The sequence below is a fragment of the Aythya fuligula genome, chromosome 7 (assembly GCF_009819795.1).
Source record: "Aythya fuligula isolate bAytFul2 chromosome 7, bAytFul2.pri, whole genome shotgun sequence".
Classification (NCBI taxonomy): Eukaryota; Metazoa; Chordata; class Aves; order Anseriformes; family Anatidae; genus Aythya; species Aythya fuligula.
Genome location: NC_045565.1, coordinates 17,477,044 through 17,501,005, shown reverse-complemented (window position 1 = coordinate 17,501,005; position 23,962 = coordinate 17,477,044). Strand labels below are relative to the sequence as shown.

At 39.4% G+C, this 23,962-nt stretch overlaps 1 protein-coding gene across 5 annotated transcripts in view; it reads right to left on the bottom strand.

The window, feature by feature from the left end:
• The window catches only part of GBF1 (golgi brefeldin A resistant guanine nucleotide exchange factor 1), a 102,187-nt gene that overhangs the window by 22,655 nt on the left and 55,570 nt on the right, over positions 1-23,962 (bottom strand). For 2 of the 5 annotated variants that reach the window (XM_032191606.1, XM_032191607.1), the window contains exons 4-17: positions 20,012-20,143; positions 14,931-15,049; positions 14,194-14,302; positions 13,770-13,830; positions 12,476-12,530; positions 11,253-11,351; positions 9,955-9,990; positions 6,410-6,545; positions 3,826-4,052; positions 3,019-3,187; positions 2,625-2,836; positions 1,867-1,965; positions 1,254-1,448; positions 630-816 (exon numbers count right to left, since the gene is read on the bottom strand). In XM_032191606.1, the coding sequence (XP_032047497.1) occupies positions 630-816; positions 1,254-1,448; positions 1,867-1,965; positions 2,625-2,836; positions 3,019-3,187; positions 3,826-4,052; positions 6,410-6,545; positions 9,955-9,990; positions 11,253-11,351; positions 12,476-12,530; positions 13,770-13,830; positions 14,194-14,302; positions 14,931-15,049; positions 20,012-20,143 (1,836 nt within the window). The remainder of the gene's footprint in view (positions 1-629; positions 817-1,253; positions 1,449-1,866; positions 1,966-2,624; positions 2,837-3,018; positions 3,188-3,825; positions 4,053-6,409; positions 6,546-9,954; positions 9,991-11,252; positions 11,352-12,475; positions 12,531-13,769; positions 13,831-14,193; positions 14,303-14,930; positions 15,050-20,011; positions 20,144-23,962) is intronic. The other 3 variants (XM_032191609.1, XM_032191610.1, XM_032191608.1) reach the window with 2 other exon arrangements.

The window sequence follows — 23,962 nt, the reverse complement described above, 5'->3', positions numbered from 1 at the left end:
ACTACCACTATTGTTATAAACAGCAAAGTAGCAAACATGGCAGGCATTCATCTCATCTCCACAGTAAGAACAAAGTACAAGAGCTGCTCTGCTCACTAATGCTCAAATAGATACAAATAAATCTAGGTCACAGAAGCTGCTGGCCAAAGAAAAAAAAAAAGTCTTGTTCACAAGTACATATGAAGCAAAGACAAGCTTGGTAATTTCCTTGCCTTAGAGAAAAGAGAAAGCATGTGCTGTTTTGGACAATAACCAACACAAGATTTAAATCACATGTTTTGTTTTTTGAAATTAACAAAAAAAAAAGGGGGGGAACTTTCTTTTTTTTGCTTAAGAGTGTTCTATTCTTAAGAGGTTTCTAAATCCTCTAACAGGTAAGACCTGGAAAAGGAAAGAAGCATAATGTCATTCTTGAACAGCAGACTCTCCTTGACATTCAGAGCAGAGATGAGGTACAAGACCTTGCTCTGATAGCAAGGTTATAAACACCAGTGTGCAGTTATGCACACATGCAACAAGAAGACTGACAACACATTTATGGAGCTTAATACATGAATTACCAAAATGAGATCCACAGGTTTAGCACAAGACTAAGCTTAGTATCAAAACATCAAGAAATGGAATCTTACTATTGTTTGTTTCTTTGGTGCTGTTCATGGTTTCTGGGCTGGATTTGACAACTTCCTTTTCTTGTTGATGTATGTTACTCAGCACTTTGGCCTGGCAATGTGCCTCTGTGCTATCTATCACTGTCAGCAATGCTTCCATAGACAGCAGATGGACTGTATACAGCTGTCCAGAAACTGGAAAGGCATTCTGGAAAACAAAACATGTAAGCATCAGACAACTTTCATGCCTCTCTTTTTCTCTCTCTCTCCCCCCACCTAATGGGGGAAAGATGTTTCCCTTTCAGCTTCATGAACCCTAAAGCATACAACATTTCCTAAAATTTCCACACAAACCTTTCTAGCATATACCTAATGGTTTATTTGCTGTGACATTATTAGTCTCGTGGTTATTCTTTTCTACTCTGCTTCCAAATGTTCAATAGCATTCTTCGTCTCTACAAACTAGTCACCCCAAATCTTTCAACCACTCCCATTCTCAAGTTCTGCTTCTGTGCTTACCATGCTCTGACTTACAGACTTCCCCTTCTGCCTACCCCTGCTCTGTCCCCTCCAGGTGCCCCCAGCCCGTGCAGGGAGGCCAGCAGCCCCAGCGAGGCGGCAGGACAAGCCCTGTGGGTTCAGCACCTTGGAGAGCAGCTTGGTGAGCTCCTCAAAGAGGTTGGCGCAGTAGTAGTCACAGTCGTAGTTGATGTAGAGCTCAGTCACGAAACTAGGAATCCTCCACAGCTGAACAATGGATTCCAAAGCCATCTCCTTCATTTCATATGGCATCTTTGGGTTTTCCACGGTGATTATTTCCATCAGTTTCTTGATGTACATCTGGCGGAAACACAGGGTAGCTCAGTTTAGGGAAAGAAAAAGGAAAGCAGGACAGTGAATAGCTTTGAGGACTACAGAAACAGATGCAAACTTCATCTTTGCACACGATCTGACATATCCCATATTTAATGGTGGCTCATTCTGAAGGGGTCTGTAAAAAGGTTTCAAACATTTTTATCATTTAATGCACCTGGATCTACCATTCTGAAAAACTGGTATGAAGGTGGGCGACTGCAGTGCACCAGTCTCAAAGACACTGTTATACAACAAAAAAAAGTCCTAAATAGCCTACCCATAACCCACTGAGTCATTTATACAAAGGTAAGTTGATATTCAGGCTGTTTCTGACTGCCTAGCTATACGCAGCTACTGAGCCCAAGGCACTATTACTATGTACCCAGTGATACTCAAAACTCACCTCCAGCTGGAATTTCAGATGCTCTCTCATGCTCTCAAAGAGAAGAAAGCACACCCTGAGGGAGGTTGCATACAGGTTGAGCCGTTCAACGCTCAGTAGCTAAAGAAAAAAAAAAAATTATGAATTGCAAAGGATAATCATTAGGTGCTATGATTAACAGTACCCATGCCAGTCTTGAGATCCACACATTGTTTCCCATAGCAGAGGTGTTGTAAAAAAACAAGACCAATCCCTTATTCAGCCTCCTGGTCTCACCTCTTGTAAGTGTGGATGGTTATACTTGATTCCTTTCTGCTTGTGGTAATACTGTTTTCCTACTGTGATTTTGTTCTTTTGCTAACTAACTCCACAGATTCTCTCAGTGGAGCAGTAACCTGTGAGAAGAACTGCCTCCAACACAGCTCTTGTACAATTAATAGCTAGAAAAGTTCTGCCAATTTACTAAGCTAGCAACTTGCACTCATAATTACCTCAAAATCAATTACATCAAAACACAATGTTATCCCCCAGTTCATTCCAATCAGCTTCATTCTCCTCAGCCCTGGCCTAAAGAAAATGGCTTGTGACAACATCTTTGTTTTTGCAGCATCACCATTTCCCTTGTGCAATTCAGAACTCTCACTGAAATACAGCAGAGAGCTTCTTTGAAGACTGAGATCTGTCAAACTTCCGAATACTGAATTCCAATAGACTGTTTGACCCAAATTAGTATCTAATTCCTCCATGCCATATCCCATGTTAGCACAAGCCAGACTTACTTGAAATAGGTGTCGGCATAACTCTTCCTTCACAAGTCCCAGGAGGGACTGGCAGTTTGCAATGGGAGCTGACTCCAGGGCAACAGTTAGCAGCTGCAGCCCCATGTGGATCATCACCTCGGAGTTGTGGCGATCGAGAGGGTTGGTGAGCGAGATGAGAAAGCGGAACAGTTCTCTAATACATGGCAGTCCATAGGGGACCAGCGCGGCTCCTAAAGGAAAGTGAGACACATTGGTACTCTTAACAACTTGGCTTTTGCTGATGTCTAACAGGTGTTACAAATTACATCATTACAGACCAACTAAGGAATAAGAATTTATCACCCTCATGGCAGAAAGTGGCATAGAATAGTGGAAAGGAGAAAGGACTTCAGCAATATTGCCCACCTCTCACCTTCTTTTTGGGAAGACTGAGTAAAACGTACTCCTCGGGGATTTACATAGTCCATGTCGTGAACTGAGGCAGAGTCAGAATGTTCTGCTACAGACGTGCACTCCTCTAGAACCTCAGGAATAGACTCGACAGAGGCTGACTGGATCTTCTCCTCCCTCAGACTTTCATTCTTCATTGGTATCAGACATTTGAGAAGGAAAGAAGAAAAGCAAAACAAGACAACAGATACTAGGTAAGCTAAAAGAAAGGCTTATTCGCTCACTGCTCATTCAGAGCTATTAAAACTATACAGGTCACTTGTGGAAGAGAAGCAGGAAAGCAAAATTTAAAAGAGCACATCTAGATAATCTGCAGTACTTTCTTTCCAAAACTTTTACTTCCATCTAGCTCTTAACTATTTTACTTAATTCTATGTTGTGAGACTAAATTTCCACAAACAAAAGATTTATTTTCATCGAAGATAACTAAAAGAATTCTCCTGAAGATTTCATCTATACTTCCCTCTAATACTTTCTCCTTAATTAAGATTGATGATATTGCGAGGAATAGGACTAGTTGCATTAGATACGTAGATACATAGCTGCATTGTGGGGCTGCACAGCTATCATTTCTGAGTCAGTGGGGATCGTCTCAAGAAAAACAACAAATGTTTGTGAAGTTACAAATCACTTATACAAAAGGATGTTTATTCTGATCCTAAGCCTTAAAATATAATATAAACACTATGACCAAAAATAGAGTAACTGTACTAAACCCACAACTAACTATGCTGGCAGTTGGAACTCTTCCTTATAAGCAACCACATACCTGGAGTTCTGGCTGGTTTTGATTATCAGTGACTTTGGCCTCATTTGAAGGTATTCCTGCATGAAGTCCCAAAGCAGTGACCTGATCCAAGTCTGTCAGGTCTTCTTTGGAGGTGGTCTGTGAGGATGTTTCCAAACCACTGTCTGTAGAAGGGCTGACTGCAGATGAAACATTTTCTGAGCTTCCAGAGGAGCTGGGAGGAGCATCTATGAAAGTAACTCCGCTTGCTGATGAGAAACAGAAGCAAAAAGATCAGCAGAATTTTCTCCCTCAGCCCCCAGTTCATACACTGAATACAACTACGGTTTACTTTGATCACAGCAATGCACTACGAATGATCTCAGATAATTAGGTATTAATGTAGAGAAATGAGACAAAGCTCTTTCTGGCTAGGGATTAAAGCATCAAATAGATGAATAGGTGAGATACTATCAGTTCTCCAAATTAAAACATATCACTTGGAATCTAACAGATTCAGAGAATAAGATAATTCATGTAGTTAAACAAATGGTGCAGAGGGTTTCTCTAATTGAGAAGAAATCAGAAAATAGCCCCAAAGATGTACTTTATACTTTGATGCAATGGCACAAGCACTTTAATATTTGCCTCAAACATCAGTCAATCATTCAAAGTGATTTTTTTAAACTATTTTTTACACTTTGATTGGAAGGCAAGACCTATTTCTTTAATTCACATTAAAGAAATGAAATTGCAATAGAATTCAAACAAGTCTGAAACAAAGCACTGAGTAGTTTTATTATTTCTAAATGGGAGACAATTCTTCCAGAATCTATGTTTTCTTTTAAGGAAAACCCACATACTTGCATCTCTTCTGGTTTTCAGGAAAACTTAAAATACATACACCAAATGTTCAAAAAAGCGATGATATAACGAAGGGCATGGTAACAAAATAAGTGCACAAACCAGAGGTATGTTATAAATTTACACGTAAAAGGTGTATAGTTTTGCGCAGTCAGATGTTTTATTCATGACTTGGCTTTTGGAAATATTTTAAATAAATAGCAGAATGTTACTTGATTTTTAAGAAATGATATGGCATACTTAATCAATTTTGTAATCTTCTCTTCTTCACATGCTAAGACAGAATTCTGACATAAAAAGCACAATTAATACATTACCTAGCTCTACAAGCTCAGCATTAATAATGTGCTCTATAACATTATTCAGCTTTCTCTCCAAAATGTTACAGGAGTTATCATGGAATTTAACACCTATGTGAAAGCATAAATATAATGATTTATGTAGGGATAAGCTCTCATTTGGATGTCTAAGTTGGATGCAATTTTATCTCATTGCTTCCTTAGTTTTCAGCAATCATGCTGTTGTGTCGAAATGCACTTGGAATCATTCATGATATACTGAATTGTGTTCTACATTGGAATAAGAGTCAGAAATACGTATTTTACACAACTATTGTTTCAAGCTTCCCGTCTGCTTCCTTTCACTGTTAATGTTTATGTCTGATCCGTCAAAATTTAGAGTGCACAAGAGACAGAGTACTTTGCAGCCAGAGGGACTCATTTATCCAGAGGAGAGGTTAAAAACGGTTGTAACTATTTAGTCTACTTCTATAAAACAATAGGATATGGAAGTCCCCCAACATTATAATCTCCAGCTCACAGCACTAGTCATATACTGCACCACTTCTGGAAGCACATGCAAAAGGATTTGTGTGCATGCCCATCAGTTTCCTGCAAACAAACCTTTTTCAGGTACTTTTGCTGCTCTCTCTACTTTTTTCCTATGTTCTATGTAACTCTTCATTTCTTCTTACCACACTGCAACCTCTGTTCTTCTCATAATAGTTGTAAGTATATCCCATATTTCTCTGTTCCTTAATGTGCACAGTCCAATGTTTTTTATTCAAATTTCATGGACTATGGGTGAATACTTCCAATCTTTACATCTGTAGTGAGAGATCAGATCACTCACCCGTTCTTGATACCTACGTCTCTGCACATCCCACAGTTCCACCTGTATCTCTTCCCCGTCACACTATGCTCATCCTTCATCACCCCCACCCTCACTCCCTTTGGTACAACTCAGGAATACGTAAAAGAATATGTCACTTAGATCAACAATCTCCTACTGCAGGCAACTGCATTATTATACAATCCTTTTGCCATTACTTTCTCCCCATCTCCAACTCCTTTAGCTCTCCTCTTTCCAGTGTTCTTGTTCTCAGCCTCTTCCACATACCTGCTGCACCCTCCATCTCCTCCGCACCAAATGGCTGCATATAAACTCAGCTACTTGTTTAGGTTCCCATTTCCCTTCCCTATAAAATACTCCTGTAAGGCACAATGAAGGCAGAGAAATGCTGCCATGTTAGCCACTGGATTGAGCTTTCTGCCATCAATATGTATTCCACCTCCTTCAAACTTCTTCTCTTGGACCAGAAAAGCTATGACATGTTTATTGTGACAGTCACTGAAAACTAAAATAAAAATCATTAAAAAATATTGAATGCGGAACAACTTGTTAAGAGAAATTAAATAAAGACATTTCCAAAACAGCCCTGGAATAGGTGCTGTCTGGTCTCTGAAAATAGATTTCAGCCTACCTGCGATGGCACTAGCATTGGCTGCTGGTTGTTCTGTCGCAGGTGAGACCTTAGCTACATGTCGAGGAGGTCTTGGTGATCTCTTCTGCTTTTTCCATTTTGATGACTCGCTCATTCCTCCAGCTCTCATTTTCAGCTGAAAACCATAAACAATTAAGAATATCAGTATAGAGAAACCACATAGCACAATGGACTACACAAGCCAACCCACATAGGCTGTCTCAAAACTCTCAAAGTCAGGCAACAGCACTCAAATGTATCACACGAATTTATCAGCACCTCAAAGTCATGCAAATCAGCTCCTGACTTCCTACGACCCACATATTAGCCAACACTCCATGTCTGAATCAAGGGAAAATTTACTGTAGCTACTATACTACCTCTGTCACTTGTCTCAATTTACTCTTCATCTTTGCAGTAATGCCACGTTCCCTTTCCTCCAGTAATCTCTTTCACTATTAAGAAGTGTTTCGCCAACACTTCACTCACTCCTGGTGCATGACACACTGCAAATACCATCCTAATGGCTTAGAAACAAACCATGTTCTGCTTTCATCTCCTGTCATCCGTCCTCTTCAGTTCTAAACCTAACTTAACCCTCAGCGTCCCTGTTGACCAAAATTCTGCCACTAGTTCTCATACAGACCTTCATCTGGGCAAATGAGAACGACAGTAAGAGCAGTGCAGACTGTATGGCTCTTGTTGCAGTGTGCTGTTATTGCAGGCACATACAGACATTCCAGAACTTCCTAACACCATTACAATATTTAGTCACATTGACAATGGCAACAGCAGGTTTGAAAACAGCTTCCTTCTAAAATAATCTGCTCTAAGTGCAGGAATGCCTCCTTCTTACTCTTGGGTTTAGTAGCCGCAGTCAACTTTTCTGATGCTATCAGATCTCCAATTTGGGGGTGAAAAATTTAAACGCTGAGGAGGTTCCTTGCATACAGTGGAAGCCACTCTGTAAGCCTCAGTACTGGTCTCTACTTGGTATTCTTCTTTGTGAAGTCATCTCAAATAATACTATAACCTAAAATATAATTTATCTATTTCTTATATTCTTACTATTGGTTTCTTATTCTCTAGAAGACAGCTGCATTCTTCAGTCTCCTTTTTCTGCAACCTCACTCCTTCCAGCTACTACTCTTAAACAGCAATAAGCCTTCTAGATTCTGCTCATGTTTTTCTGTTTCTTCCCTTCTTCCATCTAGAATTCTCTCTCTGCACAAGGCCTATAATTTTTCTCATTTAAACAAAGCTTTTGAAAATGTTATGTCCCAGTACAGTAAACCGTTTGTGTAACTTCTTTGCACCACAAATTCTGTTTGCTTGACAACTAATCCCTAAATTTTAGCAATGTTACAGTTTCTGTGAGCTTGTTAATTAACAAGATAGATGCAGAACTACTTTGCCTTTCTTCCAAATTTTGCAGCAAGAATCTCCTTCTAAATGACAGCTTCTAACAAACTTCCATGACAAGCACACAGCCAAAACTGAAGTATTGTAGATTTTAAATGCTTTAAAAGGTTTATAGATCACAATCCTTTCACACAGAAATTGTCTGTTACCTTATCTTTCCTATCCACTAGCTCATAGAGCTATATAGAATATTTGCTGTCTTTTATTCTTCCAATTCCCACTATTTCATCTTAGTTTCACTTTCAATTTTAAAATCTTTCTGAGCCTTAAATATTATCAACAGCTTTGTTCATTAAAAGCTATTAATTAGACGAGGTAGTTTTATTTTACCTACTAACTATTCTAAAAATAGCCATATTTCATTTTCTCCCTTTTTAGTATAAAAGGGAATTTGAAGACTTTCACAGTTCATTGTACCAAACTGCTACGAGTACGCAGGAAACCTGGAAGCATTATGCGTTAAACCCAAGCCTGTTCCACATGATTTCAAAACAGACTTTGCTTCCAGCTACTATATCCTGTTGTCATGATTTGCTAGGTAGAAAGCAACTTGCTAATAAAAATGGGGGGGAAAGTAAAAAGAAAAAAAACTTGAATCAAAGTAAAGCTAAGATACTGCTCAGAGCTAACCATGTTGGTAGCACCCCTTTTACCCTCAGTTATGCTCCTGAGAAACAAGCAACTTTGGAACCACACAGGTCCAGCCTGGCAATCTGACCCCCACATCTGATCTCCCCTTTCACACAACACCAACTACAATCTCAGATCAAGATTAGCCTTTTTGGGAAAGTGCTTGTCTTTAGGCACAATGCTCATTTTTAGTGGCTGTCCTATGCTTTGTACTAACTCCAAGATTTTTCCTCTTGAGGTTTATTAGAAAGGCCATACGGCCATCTGCCGTCATTTTGATGAAGTTGTGCCATCTTTGAGAGATGGAGTAACATCAGCCTCACATGGACAAGAAACTATTTACTCATGGAAGCAAGAAGACTTCTTCTTTCCCATCCCAAACATTGAAACAAATTATAAAACATTCAGACAAGTATGTAAAATTATTTATTTATTGTATTTATTTATTGACAAATTAATAGACAGGTGAGATTACTAAGTAGGTCTTTTCCATCTTGAACTATCAAGTATTTCACATCCTTCACAAATAAGTATTGTTTTATTAGGATTACCTAGGGCTATTTCCCATATCTCCAGCCCCCTCTTTTTTTTTTTTTTTATTTTGCTATCTCCCGTAAGAAAGAGATGGCAAACTACAATAACAGTTGCATACATGTAGCTTAGAACAATTTACAGAAGCACAGCTTCATAGAAATGTTATGCCAGTTTCAGTTGGCTATATGTTTCTTTAACCAACTCCACGCTTGGGAATTCTAAAACAATACATGTATCAAAGGACAACTAAAGTACTATCTTTCATTCCATACTTTGTATTAAAATTAAAATATAACAATGCCACCATTTCTTGCTTTTTATGTTAGTATAAACGTGAAAAAACTTCTACAGTTTCTCCTTGACCAAAGGAACTATTTCTAATGCTTTTTTTTTTTTAATCTTCAATACTAAAGCATTTTGTGATTTTGCTAGAAAGCTTAGTTGCATGTTAACAGACTGAGATTTTAAACCTTAGATTTCGTTCTTGACTAAAGGCTGCAGCAAAAATAATTTATTAGATCATTAGAAAAATGAATTTTAAATGTCATCTAAAAATGTCCTTCTCTCTCTAATGCTCAGTCATATCTTAGTTGCATTAAGTTTACAATTATCAGTGTCCTTCAGATTAGATTAAGGTTGTACTTCACATATATCATTGAAGTTTTTATTTAAAATGCATTCCTTAGAAATAAAATTGAGCTCAGAGCTATTGCTTGTTCATCTTGAAACTCAGTATATATTCCCCACTACATTTATCTCAGTTACTTTTGCATAAAGAAACATGTACACAAAATGGTAGAAGAAAAAAAAAAAAGCTACAAGACTCCTAATGCTTCCTTTAGTAGATGAGGTTTTAACAATAAAGCTCCATCTCAAAGCTAGGAAGATGAAAACTGTAACTCTACAAGGTTCTTTTTTAAAGGGTCCATGAGATCCCATTTTTCTGCAAGCCACCTTACCTGCACTCGTTTGTTTTTCCATAAGATACTGTAAGCCTCAAGAGAAAAGGGCAGGGGCCAATGATTAGTAACTAAATGATTATACTAAAACATGAGCTCATTCTAGATGCAGCATGGAACTGGTCAGCACATCAAGTAGCGTTCAAGACACAAAAGCATGCAGAGAGAACGCAGTCCATGACCCAAGTCCTGGACACACTGATGCACTTGTCATCTCACTTACCTACCTGCCTGTACTGCACCAACTAATGTTAGATGAGGTAACTTGAACACAATCTGCTCCCAAAGACCTGTTTCTCAAAATACAGTGTTTAGCTATAATACTGCCTACTACAAAGGGAAACATTTCTTAGTCTTTTCTTCTGTGTAACTGCATAAATCTGCAAATCTCCAGACATTGTCTTTCCAAACTATCTTGGAGTATAGACACAAGACAAATAAGTGGCAAAGACACCTCTAAATCTTCAGCTTGGTTCCTTATGAATCAAATAGTCTATAGGGCAGACAAGAACTAAAAGTACACTAGGTTTATGTGGAAAACTGAGAAACGTCCCATCTAAACTAGTTTCCTGGGGCTTCTGTGATCAGTCTAAAAACATCTGCAGGCCTACAGTATTTCTTTAGAAGAGTTTTATAGGGGAACTGACATATCATAGTTCAGTCTGGCCCCACTCAACCCCCATTACCAAACACTCTGCTGGGAATCACTCTAAAGTCAGTAAAAACATGGCCAAAAGGCATGAAAAATTGACAGTAGTTTCCTTAAAAACAAAACAGAACACTTTAGAGAGCATTGAAGCCTGCGGCCCTGTGACAAGAAACAAAGTTCAGAGATTCACCTTGAGTAAAGCTGTCTAAGGCATGCTGAGCCAAGAGACTCTTCAGGTACGCTGTTACATCTATCATCAAGATCATCAGCTAGGACGCACAACATTTGAGTCTTCAGATAGCAATCTACATTTTAATATGTTTATTTCCTTCAGTTTCTCACTGTCATAGAGGACTCAAATCTTGCGTACCCCTTCCCCCTCTCTTCCTTCAGGAGAAGCCATGGCAATGTTCTAGATGGCACTCACCAAGACATCGAGTGCTGCAGAAACAAGGGTCTCTCCCTCCCAAGCCTGCCCCAGCTGCAGCCACAACACTGCAAAGCAATCACTGCATGCATTCTCCCCAAAAGCCATGCTGTGTCAAATGAGTGGAGGGATTTGCTACACACAACATAACTATCTCTCACGTGGTGTTTACAAGAGAAGGAAGAAGGGAATAAGGTAAGAAGAGAGAAGGGAGAGAGAGACCTTCAGGTTCTTAAAGAGCAATACCCTCTCTAATTGGTTCAGGGCTTTGGGCTGTTCCCCACTACTTAGTTCCAGTTTGTTGAGGAGACATGAAGAGATCTGTGAAAGATAGGCAAATGCATGGTTTAAACAAAACAAAATAAAATAAAAACTCAAAAGAGACGAATAACCTGGCAGAGTGCTAGGCTGCTGGCAAGACCCCTGGGCATGCACAGCAAATGGACAGTACAAGGTAACTGCACAGACCAGACACGGAAGGAAGGACATCACTGAGCTGGGAGCAGCCATCACTTGACAAGGGAAGCCTTTCTAAATTTAAGTTCACCTTCACATTACACACCTTCTGTACACAGACTGTGACAGATTCTGATACCCACAGTACATTAACCTGATCTCTGTCAGCGTTCCTTAGGCCAATCTACCATCAGCCCAGATCTTGTCACTTTTCTCCCACAGCAAGGGAAACCAACAATCATGACATTAGGTTACTACACAGGAACTAAAGCTCCAAGCTAGTTTCAGATTCCTAGAAGTAAACATTCAGTCTCTCTCAAAATACTGCCATAATTGCTCTGAAATGTACATCCACAAAACACTGCCACTTTTTGTAAGTTGTAAAAAAAGAAGTGAAAGTTACGATGCTATAAATAGTACATTAAGCTAAGCTCAAAGGTGGTGGCTATTTCTTCTCTACCACTCTTCTTCCCCACCCTGTTACTCTTAACATTACAATCCTGTATCTGTATTGACATTCTACATATGGAGTATAAAAAATATATACGTATACTAGTATATGTGGAGTTCCTCAATTGGCCCTCCTTCCACCTAAGAAACTACTACATTTATAAGTATGTGAGGTCACATTTATAGTATCTACAGTACTGAATCCAGATGCTAAAAACGCACTGCAAAGATGGAGATGGTATTGATGAACAAACCCACAGCAGCTTTTTGTGTTTTCTAGCCCACAGCAGCTGATGGCTGTTCCCAGAATTCAGACTGACTTACCTAGGCAGCAGCATAGTTAAGATTCACTACTGGACATTGGGTGCATAATCCCACAGAATTAAATGAAATTATGTCCATTTATGCAGTTAAACATGCTCTTTCAGTGAACTAGGGACTTGTGAGAATGAAGAAACACACGTGTGAAAATAAACAATACAGAGATGAACACAAGCCTGAGACAAGAGTGAAACAGCCAGCACAGCGGTGAGTCTTACCTTCTTCATATTAGTTCCCATGTAGCTTTTAGGCTCTTCTTTAAACTGAGGCAACCTGAAAGACAAAAGAACAAGTCAAAATACATAAACTTCCTAGGATCAAAAAGAAGGAAACAAAAAAGTCTTTCTGGTCATGCTGCAGATTACTAGAAAACCAAAATCAGGTTTTCTCCTCAATGAGAGACTCTCTCATATCCTGCCAAAAGGACTACTGAGGGGAAAAAAACAGGGCTAGATGAGAGGTTGGTTTACATGTTATTTGGCTGTTTCTCTTTCTGGAAAAGAAGATGGCAATACTCAAAAAATAAACTGGGATCCAAACTATGCCTGCAGTTGGTGCCTTTACCTTGCTTCTATACCCTGATATCCAGAGGCACAGGCAGTGGTGGTGCCTTATCACGAAGGACAGAGGAGATGATATGCAACGAGCAAGGAATAAGCACTACATGAAAATCACAGAAGCATTTGGAGAAAAAGTTATGTGGTCTCTCCTCTTTGACAATACTTGATTCTGACTTGATTCTGCCCCACATCCATCCATGTGGCATTGCAAAATGGAAACACAGTGCAAAAAGGAAACAAAACCTGAGAATTCACCGGAACTGAGTGTGGCAATGGAAACAACTGATTGTAAGAGTGTGTCTCAGAAGCAGTTTGATTATAATCCTTTCCTATTTCTGTATCTGCACATTTTCTTTTTAAATACTCAGAGATAGTCTGATTGCTTCACTAGACAGAAAAACAGTTTTGAGGTTAAATAAATTTCTCGAGTTTAAAAGTAACTTTAATAATTACCTGAAAGGCACTGAAAAGGGCAGAACATTTGTCCAGAAGACAAATGACCTCAAGAGTTTATACTTCTTTGATACATCAGATCAAAGCTCTCAGCTTGAATTCAACATGTGACTATTCAATACCATTTCTGTTCTCTCTCCTGATGACTATTCTCTCTCCTGAAGAGAACTGTATTTTTAAGAGTACCTTTTTTTTTTTTGAGTGAGGTTTGCATTCTCTGTCTTCAAAGAACTGGTTCCATATCCTAAAGCTCTTCATTACTGAGCTGTCCATCTCTCCTCAAAGAATACCTTAAACCATGCAACCTTCTCCACCTCAGTCTCCCTGCAGTCTGAAAGGGTCAGCCCAAGAGAAAAGTGCCAAATCTTTCATCCCCTTCCACCTCTAAATAATGACCATTCTGGATGATTTTTCCGAGGGCTCTTAAGTGGAAGCGTGGAATCTTTCTGTCCTTAGAGGGCCATCTCGGCAATGCTGAGGCAAACACAAGCAGGTTTACCTTGTGAAGAGCAGCTGCACCATGTCGACCAGAGTGTGCTCTGCAGATTTTCTCAATAACTCTGCGAAGACAAAAACAAATAACACAGGTGTCATTACTCAGTGTGATATTATCAAGAGGCTTCTTCAAGCAGACTCCCCTCCAAGTCTTGTTTACAGAGATTACGGCAAATTTATTAAAACCAGCTCCAACACTGCATTACTGCAAATGGGAATATAATCACAAGGTGGCGCCACAAAGCTGGGAAAAAAAGGAGTCAAAAGTTGTACAGTGAACTCCTGGCAAATTTTCCATGAAGTTGTAGGAAGACACACTAATATAAAGCTCGACAGCTTTCCATGGCTGCATGTTCTGTAATAGAACTAGCTGAAGAAACCAGATCATTTCTTAGGAGTAACCACAGTGGAAATACAAATACACCTACCGCTGAGTCTCATTTCAAAGCATATGCGGAAGCAGGACTGCATGATCTCACACACAGACTCATTGGTGAGGTGGGCTCCCACGGGAGTCAGCAGCAAGGTTCTCAAAACCTGCAAACAACAGTGTGTGCATGTCAGATGGTACCAACGACACTTGCATGAATTTTCAAGAAGAAGGTTGGACTTGCTCAAGGACTCAAGGACTTGCTGGAATTTCTACCATGAGCAGAAAACCTAAGGAGTCATTTCCAAGTGAATGCTGTCCTCAAAACAGACAGATTAGGAAACAAAAACGATCTCCCAACCCAAATCTAAAAGATACGCTGCATGTAACCTGAAGTTTAAATTCAGTAACAAGCTATCCGCTCACAAGTAAACATATCAAAAAGCTGTACAGCTTATAGGTTTGTCTCTACAAATAATTGTTCTCAAACCTACGTTTCAGAGCTCCATATGTTTAATTTATCCCTCACTAACACAGGCCGTGCACAAGGTAGGATTATCAACACGAGTACATTATCAAGCACTTGATTTTAAAATCATTTCATTTAAGCTTTTAATTATTTTCATTTGAAAAAGCTTTTACCACAGGTATATGAGCCATCTGTTTAAAAATAAAGTCTGTTACTAAGCTCCTACAGAGTCAAAACATTGCTGTCTTCTCTTCATCTCCATGTAACAGGATATGCTCCACAACGGGCAGCAACCATTATGGTAATTACCATTTCTCTCCACTTACCTGTAGGATTTTCATCAAGACAACCTCATCGCTTGCATGATCTGTTCCCACAAATCGGGCGTGAGTGACAGCATCTGCCATGTTCTCCATTCCCTCAGCTGTGCCCTCATGGCTGGGATCTGAGTAACAGAATAAAAATATATGACAGGAAAAGGCCACCTACAGCCTACCACCTCTGTGGGGAGACATCTACACAGAGATACTTTGCTTTCATCTGGTTCTTTAATTTGTGTGACTCAGAGCGAGTTGCCCATACAAGAAAAAAAACTCATCCCCTAGTAAGAGAAAGACTTTTTAATGGGAGCTTTCAGCAAGACTTTATCAGGAGTCTATTTACATTTGCAAAAAGATGCAACCTAATAAAGAAAAGAATTACAATTCATTTTTTTAGATGCTAATTGTTAAGATTATGTCCTATTCCCTACAATACAGAACAATCAGCTGTTAAATACATTCAGTTCCTCCTTGGGAATTAGCAGAAAACAGATTTTAAACACATGGAACCTCAAGTTTACTCCCACGAGGAGAAAATGCCAAAGAGGTTCCACTAGATTGAGAAGGAAAAATTGTCTCTTGTTCTACGTCCCTCCCAAGGAACAGGAGCTGGGGAAGGAATGGGCCAGTGGTTCTCCCCAGAGAAAACAGCAGACAAACATGATCACAGTTTAGATATCAGAGTTGCAGGCCTCCCACTTCAATCATTCATCAAGGCTCCTTCTCTCTATTTCAGTCTTTTGTAGCTACAAACAATGGGGCAGTTGAGAGAATGTTTAGGACAAGATTGTTGCTAGTAACCGTATCTTGTGCCACATTACAGGGGCTTCAGAAAAGCAGCCTCTGGCTTTGATTTCCTTCTTGCTTAAACAATATGGCACTGGGCAAGAATCTTGTTACCTTCCTGCCTAAACAGTCATTAGGAAAGAAAGACGACAACCTAAACACTAGTTAATACCTCATTAATTGGCAATGGGGCCTCTTGAGCTCCAGCCAGAACGAAGCTGACAGAGGAACCAAGCAAGATCTTGCACATTTTGTAGACAAGATTTGCAGACTCACTCTGACTCCAGATGTGTTCATACCTAGGGGCTAAACCTTAGGTGTTACAGAAAACTGCTCTTAATGTGGTCCAAAGAGAGTGGCCTCCACCATGCTGAGCAGATTCTGAAGGGCTGCAGGATAAACTTCTAGTCACAGAAAACCAAAATCCTGTCTGTGCACCTGATAATTTCATCCACCTGCACAGAACACCACTTCTTTCCCCTCTCTTACACATCCCTGATTGAGAGCAGAGCTACCTACTTCTGAAATATTTGTGAGACACACACAAATTTTGCATAGTTCAGAGTGAGTTCATCTGGTTTGCAAGTCAAGTGTTAATGAATCAAAAGGGAGGCTGTTCTGAGAGCAGTTGGTCATTTTTACCTGCTTCATCAATTAAATCAGGCAGAGACCAGTGGAGTTTCAATGCCAGCACCTATAGTAGCCTTACTGTTAACCAAACCTCAGCACTACAGTGGAAAGAAACTAAGTGGTCATTAAGAGGAAAAACAAAAACAAAACAAAAAACGTCTACAGCAGGAAAGGCTTCCATATGCAGAACATGCAGATTCCCTTCACTATCAACTCTTCCAGTAGGTCTGAGTTCCTCTAGGCTTAGTGATATATTTTATCATATTTATGGACAAATAATCTGCTTGAAAAGGAAATGTAATAAAGTTGTACATATGCTTCTTTAACACATCTATGACTACCACTTGGCAGTTCTGGCCCCTACCTTTAATACTAATAAACACACCTCTCTCCCAACACGTATCACGCTTGACTACTTCAGTCCTGGTTCCCTGGAACAGCTCTACAAATTCAGGTCAATTTATAAAGCCTCTGGAGTTCAATTAAAAGCACAGATACTTCTACTTTGCAGAAACAAGATAGAGAAAAGCTCAACATGCTTCTTTGTTCCCTGGTGAGAAACAGTATGAAAAGATGTGTCAATGCCTGCTCAGAATCACTAATAAAAGAGGTTTGTGTGAAGTAAAACACCAGTTCAAAAACTGCCACCTACAACAAGGATCTGGAGACCCCATCTAGACTTACACATTTCATATGGGGTGTACTCCCACAACAAGCAAAACAAAAAGCAAAAAGCAGAAAATCCAGGCTTTTAACCATGAGGGAAATCCAGCAGCCTGCTCAGTAAGACCTTCAATGCAACTAAAATAAATCACCAAGGAGACACAGAAGGTAGAGGGGAGAACAAGCTTTAAACTCCCAAACAAGTCCTATTGCTGGAAGCTGAGCAACAGCTGCTCACTCGCAGATACGTAGTTTTAAGGTACGCCATGGAAAAGTTAACTTTAGAAGTGGAGCCTGAAGCTGCTCTGGACACACTGTGATAACAACACGAGCACATACCTTTTCTGAGGAAAATAAAACAAATACAATTCAGAAATTCAGCCACTAGTCTTCCTATAGGTCAGGTTTGAGCTCATCAAAAAGGCTGTCAGCTAGCTGTAGAGAACTGCTGAGTAAGGAAATAACTAATCCGAGGGATAAAACCAATAGCGTTTAGTATTGATGCAAAGTTTTCTTGTGCTTTAAAAGTTACTGTGCCATTTATTGAACGTAACTCTTGAAACAGCAGTAGTTATTTCAGACTAGAGGATAATCTCTTTAATTATAACTATTCCTATCAAAATACATGCATAGTGGATATAAAGTCATTTTGTCTAACTGAGCTGCTGATTGCACACTATACCGTCAGTGAACTGCTGCACCCAACAAATTCAGAACAGATCTTTGCACTTCAGAGTACTCGGGATCCAAAGTCAAAAAAAAGAATAATTTTTAGTAGCCTTTTAAACTAGTTCTAAAATGTACCCCGACAGCAACACTGGTCTGAAAAGACAACAGATAACCATCTAGTGGCATATGACAGAATAAGAAAAACAGTGGAACAGCACAAGGATTAGCAATGAAATGTTTTGGAAATAGGAAAAGAAAGAAGCTTTAAACAAAAGATAACCTATGAAAGGAGTTTGGCCCTTTCACTGGGCACTGGCTGTAGACCCTGTGGGTAGAGCAAAAGCCATCTACTCACAAAACAGACACAGCTAATGATGCTCTTGGAAAGTGTTCTGGTATCACCCATCAATTTATGCAGCATCAAAATGCACCGTAAATACCAGCCACATTGAATTTTCACTCATTGTGGTTATGCTCCAGTCGTTCCTTCCTTGTTCTGTACAGTTTGAAACAGGTTTGTATGTTTAGGACAACTTTAAGCTTTTCCTTTCTTTAGGCAAACAATCTTTAGACTACCTCTAGTCTTGTATTACAAAGAGAAACACAAGACCAAAAAGCTTTAATTTAACAACACCACCCTAGCCAGATGTTCAGTCCGCAACCACTAATCCCAGCTTCGCCGGTATCTGGAGCAGCACAAAGGACAAGGCCGCTGTGAATGTCACCTCCAGCAGGGCCTGAGCTCCCCTCCTCTACAGGCTCAGCTCAACAACAAAAGCCAGGTAGAGGGGCTCTTCTGCTGTGTGCTACATGGACACATGCTCACACGCAGCTACAGGGAGGCATCCTTGCTGGAGTGACCTAAGAAACATTCTAACTAACAAGTAGCTAATGAAAGACTACAAGCTTTTAATAATTTTCTTGTTTCTGCCTCGAATCAAGTATTTGTAGTGAGTTGCCCATGCAGACATTTGCCTTGACACGTGGTATCAGCCTAATGGTCTGGGTGGGATCAGAACACAAATGCACAGAAGAACCATCTCCTCTATTTTAAAACTAACATATTTGCGTTACTGCCTAGTCCTTCAGAGGGACATTTCACAGGCTTATTTATTAAGATTCCTTTATTGTCCTATCAAGTGATATTAATATCTCATCATTTTAGTTATTTCTTGCCACTTACTTTTACCCAATACTCCCCGCTAACTGATGTTTTGATACCAGTACATACAACAAATAAATTCCTGCAAGTCCCCAGTATTGCTCATTTTAATTTTCGAGTTTTTCTGCACAAGTGGCCAGCATCTGCATAGATCTTGAAGCCCTTTCTTTCTCTGACTTCCCTCATGCTTACTCCAGAGGAAAAAATATTTAAAAGAGCAGAGAAAAAAAGATAAAATCGAGCGTTCTTTTAATATAATGGAGGAAAAGAACCTGGAAAACTGGACTTTGGAGGTGAGGGGACAGTGATAAAAGAGGTTCCTCTAAGTGAGACTACGCATCAACACAAATTGCAGATTATAAATTCTGTAATTCATACAGGTATGATCAGAAAGTACTAACAGAATTTACAGAGAAAACTCGAGCAGCAGTAGTAGCAGGATGACACACTGAGGGCAGACAGAATGCAAGCTAATGAATTACTATGAGCCAGCTGAGCCACAGCAACTGACCACATGCACATTATTAGCCTTTCACAAACATCAGGGAAGATGCATACATTTCAAAGACCATTGAAAAAATCAAGCAACTATTTTACCTCATATTGGGATGAAGAGCATGCCTAAGAAAACTAAAAAGATTCAGCTAATGCACTTAAGTCTGACTGCGGGCGAGGGCAAAACTGTTCCACAGCAATTCTGGCAAATTTGGAGTACAGGACCCTGTCCAGTGTGTGTCAGAACTGGGTAAAAAACATCCTCACTCTAGAACAGAAACGTTAGTCCACAAAACTAAACTATTGTATTTACGTATATTAGAACACTGTAATCCCCGCTGGTGTTTTCCCTTCCCCGAACCTTTTACTCAGATTATATCGAAAAGTCTGAACTGCATTTGGTGAATACCAAAGTTCATCAGTGGGCCATAAGCACACAGCAGTCTGAGCAAACCAGAAGCTGTGGCTCCGTTTCCAGCCATTATTACTTGAGTGCCATGAAAGACCAGCAGGAATAATGCTGAGAAACTGCAGATGCCTATTTCCTCAGCATTAATGACAATTTTTGTCTTTCTCCAATCTCCTCATTAAGACTGCAAACATGTCTCCTGGCCAAAGACATGTTGCAAGGAGATGCACTTGGCTGGCATTTTGGTAAATCCCAGGAAGACATGTTACATACCTATTAGTGCATATGAGAGGAACTTATTCACAGAGGTGAGGGCCAATCCAGTTATGGGGCCTGTAGTGTCTTCAGAACGGATTACTTCCAGGAAAGGTCGAAGAAAGACATTGGGTTCTATTTCAGATAGTTCTGTTAAAAAAAAAAAAAAAAAGGAAAAAAGACCGACATGAGGTTAGACTTAATTCATTAGGTTTCATTTTGCTTTCTTTTTAACAATCTACAGCAAAATAAATCTATAAGGAAAGAAGCCTGCAAAAGCTTAGTTTCAGAAGACTGGTAGGAAGGTCAGGGTTGCTTTTACATATATATATATATATATATATATAGGTATATGTATATATTTTTAAAAGCTATGGTTTGTAGGGCTCACTATTTGTTATGCAAATAGAATCATCTTCAAAACAGCCTTCAGGAGACTTATAGAACAAATCCTACTGTAAGAACACTAAATATGACAGACCCAGCACTACCGAAATTCATGCTTTAGTTAATTAGCAGATATGGCTGCCTTTTCCTAGTATTTCTCTAGAATTGTGATCACACGAAGTATGAAAAATCTGCCCCACCTTCTGCCTCTTTTTTAAAACATCCTACTACACATATAGCCCCATAATAATCACATGCAAAATATATGTTAGATGGATCTCTTGCAGCAATTTGCCTGAACACAAATCACATTTCTGTAACACTACATGTTTTCTTGGCGAAGACAAAAAAAAAATAAAAAAATAAAAAAAAATAAACTTGAAAACAATTCTAATCTTGTTCTCAGAACAGCTATATAAGCCTCTGAACCTAGTAAGTAAAAAGGGCACTCTTTCTACTTGCTGCTTTGGACAGCAAGCATCCTCTCTAAAGCTGCAATAGAAAAGCTGATGCACTGAGCTGTTGAGCTGGGGAAACAACAACTAACGAGCTTCCTAAACTTTTTAAGATGATCAATGGAAACTTCAAGAATGAAAAAGAAATACAGAAAAGATTGCTCAGAACTAGGCAAAATGGAAAAAACAACAACAACAACAATACAAGGGATCTAGATAGGAGGAGTCTTGAGGATTTAGGAGAAAAAGCAGTAAGCAGGAGGTGAAGTCAACCACCACACAGCCAGTACAGAGGCAAATAAGTGTGTTAGAAGTAACTTGGGCAATCCTGAAAGCAGAAATTCTGCAATACAGGTCTCTTTAAGTACCAACAGTTGGCCCAACTTGCTGAAACCTACATTTTACTCCTAATCAAAGTTAACAAGTCTAAGGGCTAATAGTGTCACAGGAACGCTGGCATTTACATTCCTGATGACACAATATTTCACTTAGCTGTCATATGAGCTTCTTTGGCATAGGGGAGGAAAAGCCTGCGATTCCTGAATCCTGAAATAAGCTACTGGTTTTGTATCTGCCAACACAATTATTTTACTTAAAAAGTAAGATAAAAATAAAATAATCTAACACCTCCTATACTAAGATAAGTGAAATTCCAAATAAAGTAAAGATTCCTAGTAAAGTAAAAAGTAAACAAAGCATCTTAACATATACTTGTCAAAAACTATTGTGATTATACAACATTGTCAGGAAGCAAAAGAGGAAGAATAATGGGGTTTGGTTGCTTTTTGTTTGTTTGTTTTACATTAAGACCATGGGGAACTGTATCAAAGTGCAATAGTTTTGTGGTTAACTAAAGCAAAACTGTAACTGAAAAAAGGAACCTTGGGAATCATTCTGCAGATGAATCATTCTCTTACCTTGCAGCTACCAGTTCAAATCAGGCCAACACCATTAACTTGTGAGAGGTTAAAAGGAACGTGATGATTCAATCTTTTTGGCTTAAGAACAACTCCCCCAACTCGTCAGATAATATTCTGGTGTGGCGTTACAATTGTGTCACCTCTCAATAGCTCATGGAAATGCAGAGGATCATAAGACATGCTTTCATCAATGTTTATTTAAGTGTGCTTTATGGAGCACTTGTCTGTGGTTACAAGCATCTGGACAACATTAAATATAATCAGACTACTAGGGATCAACACTCAAGCTCATCTTCCCCAAAGCTGATCCTTTCCATAGAACAGTCACCACCTAATCAATCCATCACAATGCTGGCAATTCCTTCAGCCTCCTTCAACTCAAAGAGCCCCAGAATGGGCAGGCTGCACCTTGACCAGTAAGAAAATGGCATTTCAGAGACACCTGGATTAATGTTTCTAACCCCAGGTACTCCACACAGAGCAAGCCACCAGAACTGAACCGTCTCCCTTCACACCAGAAGATGATCACTCCGTTTGTTTCACTGACGCTGTGGTAAACAAGGAAAGCACAGGCACCACATCCTCGGGATCTAGGGCTTGGAAGCTAACATTAAACCCCACCCAAGAAGATGAACAATAACCATACGCATCCTGCCCATCAAGAGAACTTGTATAAATCCCTAATATTTCTTCCCCTATCCCTGATATTTCTTCCCCTAAGCCACAAATATCTTTAACAGCACTTCTCTTAAGCTGTTAAGTGTAACACAACTGCACCAAGGCAAAAGGGAAAGCATGCCAGGTAGCACTCTGACTGCACCTCAGCTTGTCTCACAACACTACGTACGCACATAGCTGCACAGGTGGAATGAGAGGAAGCAGCCAAATTTACTAGCAAAGGACGTACAGGATATCATGCTCTCCATTAATCCTGTTTCTGGTCAATAAATAGACCGTAACTGCACAAGCTGCAGGGGGTCAGTTGTTTTCTTCTTTTCAGTCCTACTGAAGACAAGGCAGACATAAATCAACATGTAAACTGGTTGAAGATCCAATTCCCCTGCAATTTAAGTGAATGTCCCCACTTACATGAAGATCACAGAACGGCTTGCAATAATTAGGGTTTAACTTAGGCACATGCTGCTGATTACACAGCAGCTCTGGCCAGCTTCCCTGATATTCAGAGACGCCAGCTTTTATGGTAACACAGCATTTTACATTAAGCTCCCTGAAACTCATTGTGTGTGCTGCAAAACTGTTTCAGACCAGTTAGTTGTTGCTGTGTCATCAAAATAAATAAATAAATAAATAAAATAAACAAGAAGGGAGTGTTTTTAGTGCAAGATTTACCCACAGAAGAACAACCTTCTGAGAGAGATCTAAATGTCAGTGAAATACCAATCGTACTGCTAATTTTTTTCACATCTGAGGATTACTCACTTGATTACTACAACGAGCCCTTCTTACCAGCATTTGCAGACATTTAGGACTTAAGGGGATCACCGGCTCTCCTTTCAAAAAGAGAACTCAACCTCAGGAGCAGTGCTTGCTTCAATACAAGGACTGAAAAAAACTCCAGCCGTAGCTATTCTTGCTGTACGCTGTCTTACTCTCACTGCCTAAAATACCAATTCAGCATCTAAAAGTGCCAGTAAAGCTACTTGTTTTTAACCAAATAACCAAAAGAAATTAAAAAACAAAGTTTTTAACCAAATAAAAATGTTGCAAACAAGTCAGTAAGCCAAAGATCACTGAAAATCTCCCTGAAAGGCTGTTATAGCCTGATGCTGAGCATGGCAGTGTCCAGAACCAACCTGCCACCACCTTCAGGTCAATTACTGCAACTGCACCTCGCTTTTCCTACTGAGGCTCAACTTTAATCTGGAGCACAGAGCAGAAGGAATTGGATAAGACTCTTTTCACAACACTTTGGTAACGTAGAACCACGTTCTTAAAAATAAATTGTTCTGTCCATAAGTTAAGACTTCATAAAAGAGATACTTAAAGGCTCCTAAAGACAATCTGATAGGTTACATGAAGTCTGGATCTTTGTTGGCTACCTAACTGTGAAAGCAATGCCATGCTCTCCTGAAAAAAAAAATAAAAATAAAAAAAAGGTAGAGAACTTCAGAAAGGGCATTAAAATCAATTACAATTTTAACAATTCCTTTCCCAAAGCAGAGGTTATATAAAGTAAATATTGAATT